This window comes from Gouania willdenowi, chromosome 20 (genome assembly GCF_900634775.1).
Source record: "Gouania willdenowi chromosome 20, fGouWil2.1, whole genome shotgun sequence".
NCBI lineage: Eukaryota > Metazoa > Chordata > Actinopteri > Blenniiformes > Gobiesocidae > Gouania > Gouania willdenowi.
This window is the reverse complement of record NC_041063.1, coordinates 1,975,791-1,989,126: the sequence shown is the minus strand read 5'-3', so window position 1 is coordinate 1,989,126 and position 13,336 is coordinate 1,975,791. Positions and strand designations below refer to the sequence as shown.

Below are 13,336 nucleotides of genomic sequence, written 5' to 3'. Positions count from 1 at the left end.
ATTGTGTTGCACTTGTACTTTTACCACAACTCTGTACAGCACCTTGTGATTTTATCTGCAAAAAGCGCTTTATAAATAAACTACTTACTTACTTACTTACTAAAAAGACTATATTCATTTCTATGTGCTTCAATCCAATATTTTGTGTTTTCTGCATGCAAGGGTTTGCACTTCATGGTTAAGGCTTTCCATCACAAGTCTTACAAGGCAGCAAACATCCCTTCTCCTTTTTACTCAATCTTGTTTCCTATTAAATGGGATCTAACCACGGGGTGTCAATCTCATTTAGCACATTTTAACAATGAGGGGCTTTAAAGTCATGAAATCCATCTGCTGATGTGATTTGGGAGCACCTGGGACACTATTAAAAGGGCTGACAAAGATACCTAGTGACAACAGAAAATGAGAGTCTATGGGGTGCATGTTTCTTTTTTCTTTTCTTTTTTTTGAGAGCGTTAACTATTCCAGGACTTGAAAGAACATATCGTCTTCATAAACATGTTAGTGAAAAGTGAGGGGCTTCAAACCTGCTGCTTCTTAGAAAATGAAGGAGCACCAATTTATTTTTTAGCTTATTAAATGTATTTTCATTCTGTGGCTTTGATGTAATAATTTTATGGAATAATCAGTATTCTAAAAGCCTCTAAGATACATTGAAGTGCAATAGATTTTTATTGGCGTAACAGACAATCATCCAGTTTGAACTCTGGGGTCTGTTTCTATTTATTAAACAAACCTTTCACTCAAAAGTTCTTATGACGGGAACACATTTACCATTTCCTGAACCAAATGACTGTGTTCATGCTCTCACTGATGGGTTTTGATTGATCTCATTAGGGATAACTCATAAATTTATTTAGGGCTTGAGGAAGGGGAAGCCAACAAGATGTTATTCTGAATTCCATCTATAACAATGCACTTACTCTCAGTGGGATCTTAATAACAACAATATGATGCAGTCATGATGGAGATTTGTAGAGGAGCGACGGCGCCAGTTATTGATGCGGATATGAAAACAACAAAAAACAACTCTTTAAATTAACACTGCTTTACTAAACTCTCTTTTAAAGCCGACTTCTAGTAAGAATTCAGATTTATCCCATTGATAAAATGTCCATTTGTGATAATGAGAACATTATCATTCTCATTTTCACCATATCCATTTCACTCTCTGTTCTTCCTAACAGCCGATTATCTCCTAATGGAAATAGAAATAATGGAAATGAATTCTAGATCAAAAAGAGTAAGCTGATCCACCGACCAGCTGTGTTTACTTATATTACTATAATAATAATAATAATAATAATAATAATAATAATAATAATAATGAATTAGATTTATATAGCGCCTTATTTTGGTGGCTCAAAGCATTTTACAAGGCATTATTATTTCACTCCACACTTAGTGGTGGTAAGTTACTATTGAGCCACAGCTTCCTTGGGGCAGACTGACAGAAGTTGGGCTGCCATAGTGTGCCATCTGTCCCTCCGACCACCACCAACACTCACTCACACACTACATTCATACTAGGCAATGTGGTTGAAGTGCCTTGCCCAAGGACACAATGACAGATATCACTGGACCGACTGTACCCCACTGTGGCCCCTGGAACTGTCAGAGGTCTCCATCCATCTACTAACCAGGCCCAGACCTGCTTAGCTTCAGAGATCTAACGAGATTGGGCGTGTTCAAAATGGCACACTACTGATTGACTGGTCTGCTGGCTGGGTGCACCGGGCGCCGTAGGCGCGATTCCGGGGCGGGGGTGCCCCGGGGGCGGATCCTTGGGCTACGTGTCCGGGGGGGTGCTCTCCGGCCATCTGCCCGGGGACCGGCCGCGGCTCGTGGCGGCACTGCGCAGCCTTGGGCGGGGCGGGGCTGGTGGCCTCGGGCCCGCTGTTGTTCGGGGTGTGCTGGCGTCGGGGGGGTGTCTCGTGCCGGTGCGTGGGTCGTCGGGGATTGCCTCCGTGGGGGGGGGGGGCTCTATTGGCGCCGTTGGTGTGGGGGGGCGGTTCCGGGCTGGGGGTGCTTCGGTACTCTGGCTTGCCGGTCCGTGGCTGGCGGGATGGCCCTGCTTGGCGGTGGATGGCGTCCTCTCTCGTCGGGGGGGCCGGGGCCGCCTCCCGGTGGAGAGTGTTGTATCGTGGCGCCGGGTGGGCCTGTGCTGGCCCTGGTGCGGGCATGGGCCTCCCCCCTGCTCGGCCGCTCCCCTTGGTGGCGGGGTGGCGTTGCTCCGGGCCGGCGGGCGGCGGGGGTCGCCCCCTGGGGCGCCGGGGGATGGGGTTGGTGCCTGGCTGTGCCCGGGGGTGGGGGGTGTCGCCGTGCTCCGCGGGGCTGGCGCGGTCTGGGGGGTGCCGTGGGGGGGGGTCTCCGACTGTGCTGTTCCGGGGCCCGCAGTGCCACTTGCCCGTCTGCGCCATCTACCCTCTCGCGTGGCCCGCCACGCGGACGGGCCCGGCTCACACTGGACAGGCCTCCTACATGTTCACTTCACCCCACTCCAAGCTGGTCTGGCTCACTCACAAAATGCACCACACACCGATACCCAACCCTTGGGGGGCTGGATGGTGGGGCTGGGGGTGGAGGGGGCCGCCACCTGTGTTACTATGTAGTGGCGTGGGGGCGGCCCTCCCACCTCTAGTTGCCCTACTAATCCCTCCAATTTTAATAGCATCTCAACATGCCACCCCCCGGAGGGTGTATCATCATTTACAACCTCCGGCCTATTATACACATAAATCCACAGAGGCTGGAGGGGGAGCACCGCTCCCCTCCATCCCCCTTCTTTTAATTACACCCCATACATTCACCAAACACACACATTCACACACGGGATCGGGAAGTGCCTCTCCATTGGGGAATGGAGAGGCACCATAACAGGGTGGTGGGTTGGTACACATATTTGGGCCTCTCCGGTGGGGGCCTGGCCCCTCTGTTGGTGGCTGGGCCACTGCATAGAGTAAAAGTACATCAAGATGGTGCGGTCGGGCGTGGTGGTGGGTCTCGGGGGGGCTTTGCCGGGGTCTCTCCTTGCGGGGTCTTTCCGGGCTGTGTCGGCCGGGTGGGGCGCGGGGGTGCTTCTCCCACTTGGGTGTGGCTTGGTGCTTGCTTTCTCTCCTGGTGGCCTTGGGGGCGGGCCCCGCGGTGTGCGGGCCCGGGGTGGCCTGCCTCGCCGGTTTGGGGGGTGGGTGTGCTGGGGGGGTGCTGGTGTCCTCACCGGGGTTGGGGCAGGGTTGTTTGGCGCCTCGGGATGATGCTGTTTACTGGGGGGCGGCGTTAGCTGTTCCGGTGGTTGAGGTTGCTTTCGGCCGCCTGGTGGGTATGTCCTGCCATCTGCGGACTGGTGGGTGGGTCCGGGGCATCTTTGGCTGGGGGCTGCTGTCCCGCGCTGGATGTGTGCCGTTGGGGTGCCTCCGTCCCCGCGGTGGGGGTCGCCGGTTGCTCGCGGGCCGGCGGGGGGCGCTGCCCCGTGGTTTGCGCTGTCCGGGGGGCGGCGGGCCCTGGGCTGCTGGCCTTGTGCCGTCTGGGGCTGTGCGGTCCTGCTGGGCTGTGGCCGGGACCTGGGCTGGGGTGGGGGGCGCGTCCCGGGGGGCTTGGCCCGGGGGCTTGCCCTTGGGGGGTCCTGGTCCCTGGGGTTGCTCCAGGGGCCCGGGGTGCTTGACCGGCTGGCCGGGCCGGTCCTGGCGGGGGTCTTCTGGGGCGGGTGGCGCGTGCCGCGCCCTTGCATACCTTCTGGTGCGGCCCCTGCTTGGGCAATCCCCCGTGAGGCAGGGTGTCGGGGCCAGATTAGGGGGCCACATCCCGGCGGGGCGGTCTGGCTTGGCCTCTGGAGGGGGCCCTGGCTTTAAAGAACTGAAGCTCGTGGCGCAGGCGGCATCAGCATCTGGGGCGCCCGGGGGGGCTAGGTTGGGGTACCTGGGGACCGGCGGGGGGACCCCCAGCGGCCCCCTAGTGCCTTATGCGGCTTGGGGTGTGGTCGTTCGCCCTGGGCGGGCTGCTCCTGGTGCTGCATCCATTCCGGGTCCTCCTGGCCTGGGGTCGGGTCCCTGCTGGCTCTGGGCTCACCGGCGGGTGCCCGCCGGCTGCCCGTTCGGCGTGGCTCTGGTCGTCTGCTGGGCGTGGGCTTTGGCTCCTCCGCTGGGGTCTCGGGCGGGGGGCTCTCTGGGCCCTCCCCTCGGGGGGGCTGGGCGCGGGGGTGTGGGTGGTGGTGGGGGGGGTGGGGGGCTGGGGGGCCTGGGGGTTGGGGGTTGGAGTCGGTGGCGTGGTGCGCTGGGTCCTTGGCTCCTTGGGGGCTTTTCGGGTGTGTATGGGGGGGGCAATGGCAGCCTCTCGGCTTGGGACCTTGGGGGCGTTCGGGGGGCTGCTTGGCCGTGGGGTGGTCGCCGGGGGCCCCTAGATCTCTCGCTCTTTCTGCTGGCCCGACTGCTTCTTCGGGCCCGGGGGCGGCTCATGGGTTTTGCAGTAGCGGCTCTTGGAATCACATTTGTCATGGACGCACTGGCCTTGGGCTGTGGGATAACACTCATACTGGGCTCAACCATAGACACGTTGTTCCCAAATACCTGTTTTATGTAACTTCCACTCACTTCCTCCTCTGCTCACAGCCACCACCATTATTCCTAAGCCGCACACTGGTCACCAGACTGGCTTGATAACACAACAATAAGCACAATATACACAACCACAATTTCACATCACATCACTTGAAACTTATTGACTACTCCCCACCCATTCGTTTTCCTATCTTGTATCCCTCCTCCCTGTTAACTCCCCCCCCCCACCCCCCTCACCCTGGTGTAACACTGCCCTCTCTTTTTTACATCCTCCCTTTAATAAAGTATTTACCCTTCCCTAGGGAGGGCTGGTGATGGTCACAATTATGCAATCAAATAAATTCATTTATTTAATTGCAATAATAAAATATGCATTGCTGTTAAAAGATTGCACTTCTTGTAGTGTTAACCTTCAACAGCATGTGCAGACAAGGTGAAAAAAAAAAAAAAAAAAAACAAAATGGCACACTACGTACTGCACAATGCAAACCCAATGGCCCTCATTTATCAACCTTGCGTGAAAACGGGGTGCACATTTGGTTTGTACGACAGATCCAACGTGGGATTTATGAAACATTTGTATTTGACCAATCCCAGCGTACAAATGATCAGGTTTGATGAATCCGGTGGCTGAATTCAACCGTCATCAACGTGTTATGCCCTCAAATTTTCCAGGTTCGGATGCCCCGCCCACAGAGGTCAAACAAACATTGGCAGGGAAATAAATGTTTCCGAGATAAAAATCAGCGTCCTCACAGCTGAGGTGGAACAAAACATAGATGTACTTTTTGGTAGAGTGAAAACTGGAATTCAAAGAGCTCATTTCTAATGTTCTGTGGAACAGAATAATGTTTCTGTATTAGAACCAACTCTGGCTCAGGTTTGAATGAAATTCTCAATAACTAACTTAACCAACTTGCCTATTGATGGTTTAAATGTCATGTTACTCACCCAGAGCCTAAAAGCTTAAATCCATGTTAAATGTTCAAGACAATTCTTTATATTTTGGTCAAGAAGTAGACTGGTCAGGCTGGCGAGCGCGGGCTCGTGCACCCACCCCATCATGCTGATATTTCAGAGATTCAAAACTTCTGGTTAACCTTAAAACAAAAAGGGATGTTTGATTTTTAGCTTGAAGACGGAGTCATAGTCTGAGTTCACACCGTACTGAGATTGTATATGGGCATACAGTTGTCCCTCACTTTTCGCAATTTTTTTTTTACAGTGCAAATTTGGATGCATTTTTTACAGCGTATGGACGTGCATTGTGTTCTGCGTCCTGATTGGCTAATGTTGCGTTCACCCATCATCAACACATTCAACTGGGTGAGTTTCACTGCCTGCTGAAGTGAGGAGCTGTGCTCCTTTTTCTCCTCTCATAAACATAAACCACCAGTGAAAAAAGCCGGTGTGATTAGCGGCTAATGCTATGCTAGCTCAGTGCTACAGAGAGAACTTTTACCTGCTACTACCACCTCCTCACTGATTCTCCTCCACACCTAATCCTTCCTAGTCTGGTCCTGGTCATAAAGGGCGTGTCATAGAGCTCCAGGTGGTCACACACAGCTTCTACTCCATGGTTGAATGGGTGAACAGACCAGTGTTCGTGTTGATGTGACGTCATCGTCAACAGACTCTGAATGCGTTCAGCATCAATGTTTGATCACTAGCAGTGTGACTCTGTAGTGCTGTATGTTTGAAAACAGGTTTATGTTTTAAAATCTATGAAGGTTTGAACTGTGAGAATGTTTAAACAGAGAGAAATGTTCATTCCTGTCTGAGAAAAGTGTATAAAATGTGTGGTGAGGGGTTTTACAGCCTTAAAACATGTATAATAATAATAATGTATAATTGTAAAAAAATATAGCTAACTACTTTGCGGATTTCGCCTATTGTGGTTTATTTTTAGAATGTAACCCCCGTGATAAACGAGGGACTACTGTTTATGCGCATGCACACTACCGAAAAAGGATTTTTGCAAAAAAAAAAAATTTTTTGTTTCATTTTGTTTTCAAAGTGAATGGACACGTGTTTTATTTGTTTATTGCATTATGTTAGAGTTAGGGTTATAACCTCAGCACGGAGGTAAACTCAGACCGTGACATCGGCCCCAGGACGATTTTACACTCCTCTCACAATGCATCATGGGATGGTTGAGTATGACTAGTGTGCCCACCGTGAATACTTCAACCAACCAATCAATCAAGTTTTATTTCTAAAGCGCTTTACAACAACCAAAGTTGACCAAAGCTGAGAATGTCCCGATATAGTATACATTCAGGTAGTTATCATGTACTCAATCTTTTCATACTATCTAATGTGAACACACATACTAATTTTGACGTCAAACTTAGTATGAGTGGTACGTTAGTATGAACTTTCTGACAGTAGCCTTGTTATAAAACGTAGACATTGTTATAAAACGTAGACCCCACAGAGCTGTGGACCAACACGAGTCTGTGTGGGAAAAGGAGATTTTCTCTGGGCTACATGTTGGAGAGAGTTGGCTTGTCTGTTATGATTAGTCAGTGATCCGAGAAATGACAGCGTCTGCCTCAGACTCAGAGGGGGTAGCGGGATGGGTGGGGGGTTCTAAACTCCCACTGAATCCTTCCCTGGATACAGTCTGCATGTTGGCATAAATATGAGTGGGGCTGTGCACATCATTGGCCTTCCCATCACTAGAGACTCACCGTGGAGGACATTGTGCTTGGCCTTTTCTGGTTTGCACTGGTTGACTGACTAGAGGCTCGTGGGATTTGAAAGACAGAAGAGAGTTGGTGGTGAACCCTTGAGCATGACTGTTTTTCTACGTTCCTTAATTTCCCATGTGTATAACCCTTCCTGGACCAGAAGATGGTCATGGACATGAAGGGACCTCTTTTGAGAGCACATAACATGGTGTCGGTCATGTAGCTGAGAGCTAGCTACTATAAGGCCTTCATTCTAATGTAGGCATTTACCAAAAATATAGGCTTGACGCTAGTTGGACATTAGCACAAGGGAAAAACATATTTTCTCCCTTGTCCTTTCAAAAGGGTGGTTAGAGTAAACCTAAAATCATTCTTGAGGATGAAAGCATTCTGACTGGACACTTGCAGAGATCAAAGACAAATCCACAATTACTAAATTTGCATTGATGACCCTTTACAGTTTTCTGTGCATTTTGAGTCAAGCTGGATTGAAAAATGCTCTACACTTATAATAATGGTCAAAATAAATTATATCAACGACATGAGAGCTCCCTGAAAACTAATGACCAGCTTTTCTATGTGCTCAGTAGACCTAAAAACAGCTAGAGTAGTGATTATCAAATTAATGGTAAGTAATACTTTTAAAATGTGTGTTAATGAGCCAGGTGGCATTGAAACTACAACCCTCCATGAACTGAGTTTGATACTCTTTGAAAAAAAAGTGTATTTTTGAACATTATATACAGTAAGAGTTGACAAAGGTATTAGGTGCCCTTAGTTTATTTGTTTTCTCAGTCCTAGATAAGTGTAAATTATCTGCTGGATTGTCTGAAGTTTCATGGAAATAAATGTTCTGTAAAGTTAAAGAACAAACAAATACTAGTGAATTAAATGACTTGCAATAAAAAAATATTTTTTCCATATAATACAATATTTGCTTTAATGTATATATCACAATCAATACAATTTCAAACATTAAATAAAAGCCCTCCTTTAAAGCTCATATCCAGAGTTTTGTATCATTCTTTTGAAATGCAAAAAAATACCTAACTAGTCTTTTACTATGGTCTACTGCCAGTGGTCATTCATATACATCAATGTATATAAGTCCTTCCTTTGTCCTATAGACCCCTATACAAACTGCAAATCGGGCCGCGATCGCCCAGTCAATAGGCTTTGACTCCCTGTAGTGGAGACTGTCGATCAAAGTGAATGCGCGTGCACAGAAACAAGGCCGTGCATCACAACAGCAAACAGGTATCACTCTGAGTAGCATAGCATCATGGAGGAGCGCTTGGCTCTTATTTCAGAAATGTCCATCGCCAAAAGAATAACGATGACTCATAGACCTACATCAATGCAACCCAATGTTCCGCTATGCTCGTGCACAAAAGTAGAGGCGTGGCTTTTAGTAGACTGGCAGAGGAAGGGGGAGGAAGTGGAGCTGTTTAGGGCGGGACATCGAGACGTTCGCGTTTGAATTTTCTCTCTTTTCATCTTCCGAATAATTGATTTAATACAACCTTTTTTTCATGAATGAAATGTTGTCAAGCAGTGACACTAACAGCATAAACATACAACCTAAATACAGATGCAGTGCAATATGTGTAAGGAAAGTAAACTCTTCTCCATCAGCTTGGAGTACTATGTGTCCGGACAGTCATTAAGCTTTTTAACAAAGCAAAAGTCCTTTTTTGACAACCTGGATACAAAGTTTAAGGTCCAGTAAATCAACCTGACAAAAGCCTTGGCATCACTTGATGAAGTGAATAAACCATGCTGTGGTCTTGTTGCAATCGGCAGAATATCTGTTTATGCAACTAATGTTTGCTGTCTTTATTTACACAACTGTTTGTTTCCAGAAACCAATGCCACATAACTATAGCAGGTTTAACAGTCCACTATACCAATATGAGCGTGAATGCTCGTCCACATGTCTACATCAATGTAATGTTTAAAAAGTAAACATTAAGTACCAAATAAACAAAAATATGAATACAGTGATGCTTGATGTTTTAGTCCAAGAACATATTTTTTTGGACTGGATAATATAAAATAAACCCCATCTCTTAATTATTACCCCAATACCCCCTTGTTTTATTTAAGCAACAATAGCTTATACATGTCAACATGTACAGTTTACTCTGATTTTAAACAGAGTTTTGATTATTTGCTCCTGCTTTCCCCTCTGACAATCTACAACTAAATATTCTCATCTTAAAAGAGGCAACTAGTAAACTCAGTATTAACTTTTCCTTTCGTGCATTCATGCATGTTAGAATATATATACTTAAATATTTGGTATCTTGATCATCTTCAACAAATTAGGAAGGATTTTGTCATAAAATAATGTCATATTGTTATGTTTTTTTCATTGATGCTGTTTAATGTCAAAAGGTGGAAAAAAACTCTCTCGTGGACCTGTACAGTGTCTGAAATTGGATATAAAATGAGTAATTATGCTAGAAATAAATGTATAATTGTTTCCAAGTGCCGTCAGCAACATGTTCACGTAACCCTAGGGGTACACGAATCCCTGGTTGAGAACCAGTGAACTAATGTTCAAAGCATATACACTATTTATACAAAATGTAGTGGATGGATGGATGGATGATGGATGGATGATGGATTAATGGATGGTTTACCTAGGTCCATACTCTTGGACTTGTGGTTCTTGATGACGTCCAGTTGTGCAGGGCTGTCAAACAGCTTGGTCCGTTTCTCTGACATGCTCTGTCGAGCGAAACCTTCTCTTTGGAACGTTCCGTCTGGATCTGCATCTGGACTCAGGGAGCTGCAGTGGATATGGGATGAAAAAAACACATGGAAGGAGAAACAAAAGTGAATGAACTTCCACTGTAACACATGCACATTATGGAGCACAGGGGGCTTTGATAATAACAGATGAGCCGATATGCAAATACCACCAATTAATATTCATACAGACCCAGTGCTCAGCAGAAAAGACGCCATTTCTATCAGATAAGAATATCAGCATTAAATACTGATCAGTTTGAATCTTCCATTTCAATGACTTCCCTAATCAAGGACACTTCCACTTCTGCTGGTGAATTCAGGAGGAATACGGTAGTGGCATAAAGCCCTAGTGAGGTTAGGTACCGTGGGGTCATGGCTACTCAATAATCCCCCTCCTCCCATATGTCTGAAGCCTTTGCCTGGTCCAACCGCACAGAGTGTGTTCCTTTGAGATGCTCTATCTCTGTCTGGATCTTAATTGAAAATCGGACGGGAGCGAGGGAAAAAGAAGGTTTGGAGAGGCGGACAGAGAACGTGCATTTACAATTAAGGTGCGAGTTGGTATGCAGTGTAACAATAGATGCATGAGTCCACCGTCATTGAGTGGTTTGGTCTGTAGACATTCATCAATCACAACCATTAACTCCTTGTAGGGAATCAATTAATTGATCTAATCTCCCCTGTGAAAAAAGACAAGCTCACACTAAGTTTATCCAAAGTTTGAGTTTTCACAGGGTTGTAGCATCTCTGACATCTTTGGGTTTTGCAGATGTTATTTAGGCTGTCAGCACAATAAACAAGAGAGATCTAACTTGTCAATGAGGGGTCGATGTCAACGCGTCAATTTGCCATCAACCACACCTGACAATCCCAACTAGGATCAGACAGCCTCGCAGGACCTACTCCACATCATACAGGAAGAGTCAGAATGTGGAGCAGGAAGAGATGAGTGACAGCTCCGATGTATTATTCATTTATTCATCATCGTTTGTTCTATTTCTCTCCCCCTCATCTTGCCAAGCTCACAAAAACCAGCATGCCCTCTTTCGGTTTTTATTTCTTTTTTTTGACTCCACAAATGTCATCTGTCGGAGCGTGACTGAGACGGGACAGGTTTGAAAGGACATGTTTTCAAGCTGAATATAGATTTGATTCACTCTTGCCTGTATTTTGTCTCTCTAAACATTTATAGAATGAAAGACAAGCCAGCTAAGATACGGGGATATTGAGGATTTGAAGGACAAAAAACAATGATGGTTTGGTTTCAGTTTAGTTCATGTTAACTTTTGTCCCATCATTATCAAAAGACATCGAGCAATCATAATCATAATCATATTACTTTAAACTGTTATCTAATGAAGTGGATGAGGATTATAATCAGATTCACTATGTTTAGATTTTAGCTTTCGTTGGATTTTTGTGTGTGAAGTATGAAAACTATACATTTTTGGAAACCTTATAGTATAAGCACTGAGAAAAGCAATGTTTTCATTTGCCCCAAGTTCTAAGTAGCCGCCATCTTGGATTTAAAAAAAATGGCTGCTGTGAAACACATTTTCGTCAATATCTCAGCGTCTAAATAACCTGGAGCTTCTATTTTGACAGTTAATCTACCATTTTCAGGGCCAAGGAATCCAGTGCTCCGAGGTGTGCTGGACAAAATGGAACAGAGGGTCAATTTGCATGATGAAAACTATGTTGAGGTTTAAATATGACCTCAAAACTGTACAAAAAACACTCTACGCATCAGACAGTCTACCATCGTAGTTGTTATGAAAATGTAACTAACAAAGCCCTTATCCAACATGCCTGAGATCGTCACACACATGCATTAGCTACTGGTCGCTAACCTGGCAAGAACCAGATTATTGTGTAGCCCCTCCCTCTAACTCAATTTCTCCACATTGACCTGGGTCAGTGTCAGGCGAATCCTTTCGGAACCAGGGAGGGACATGAACAAAATGCTTGAAGCTGATTGGGCGAAGCGCCTGCCCACCATGATTTGTTTTAGCCAATCACACAGCAGATATGCTGCTATGGCAACAACAACAACAAGGCTCCGCAGGCGAAAACATACGTCTTTACCGTCCAAAAATGCACAAAGCGCCTCAAGCTGTTGCTTTTTCAAAAAGGAAAAGCTGGATTCTTCTAAAACTGAGTTTATAGCAACTTTCACACGTTCATCCTCCTGCGTCGACATCTTTCTATTCAGAGCGATGCTAATAGCGGTAGCCCAGCTAGTTTCTCTCCCCGCGCCAGTTTTGCTTTGGCGCTTCTGCCTTCGTCACACCCGGATATCCCGCCCTAAACCACAACACTGCCTCGTGATTGGTTCTAATCGGTTTGGTTTGCTTACGAAAGGGTAAGGGCTGGAGCAGCACAAGATGGATTCTCCTGGTGTTTGTGAACACCAGGAGAATCCATCTTGAAGAAACGTGGACAGAAAAAAATGGACAAATCGAGTCCAACATTTACAAGGTCTCACACAAGTCCACTGGTTAAAGAAAGAGGTTTCTTCTTTCAGAAAGATGTTGATGAACGTCTCTATCAGGTGAGGACAATTACTGCTGGAAATCTCTTTGAGAAACTGTTGATGCGATCAGTATATTATCAGGGGGTTGTAAATTGTTTCTTGTAACTTTTCAGGTATAATAAGCCTCTACTTTCATTCAATTCTGCCTTATGTTTGATGGTTTTAAAATGTTCATGATTGATTACATGTAAAGCATTCAATAAAATGGAAAATTTAAAAAATTAATATCTTGATTTGTAATAAACCAATCTTCATGAAGTTTGACTAAGTTATGTCAAATTGGTTTCTCACGTATCTCACCAAATTTCATCCAGATCGTATCCATATTTCCGCATTTCCTTCAGATTCTTAAAAAAAAGAGGGTGCCCATACTTTACATTTAGATTTAAATCTATGGTTATTTATGGAGATATCAATTCCTTTAAAATGTGAATGATCACGATCATTAATCCAGATACCTGAAAATATCTGGCAAAGAGGAGATTTGGTGTTTGTTGGAGGTTTGAGTTCTGAGTGTTCTTATTCACTGATAAAAGTATGGAATGTGTATTAGGATAAAGTTTATCATTAAGTTTTCTCAGTAATTACTCATTTTAGAAGGTTAAAAAAAGGGCACAGCACCTCCATCATCTTCCTCAGATTGTTTGTATTCCACATTCTCTCATCTGTGCAGCATTTATATGCTATTTCCTCCTTGGTGAGCAGATGTTTCCGTCCCTGTTCAAAGTCTCTCTCTCCCACATCATCTAAAATTAACCAGCGTTGAAGATGGCTCACAGGCAAATCCACGGCTAACTTGC

General features: G+C 45.8%; 1 protein-coding gene across 3 annotated transcripts in view; it reads right to left on the bottom strand.

Annotated features, from left to right (window-relative positions):
- The window catches only part of LOC114453931 (partitioning defective 3 homolog), a 563,018-nt gene that overhangs the window by 178,626 nt on the left and 371,056 nt on the right, over positions 1 to 13,336 (bottom strand). For all 3 annotated transcript variants that reach the window (XM_028433953.1, XM_028433955.1, XM_028433954.1), the window contains exon 17: positions 9,892 to 10,040. In XM_028433953.1, the coding sequence (XP_028289754.1) occupies positions 9,892 to 10,040 (149 nt within the window). The remainder of the gene's footprint in view (positions 1 to 9,891; positions 10,041 to 13,336) is intronic.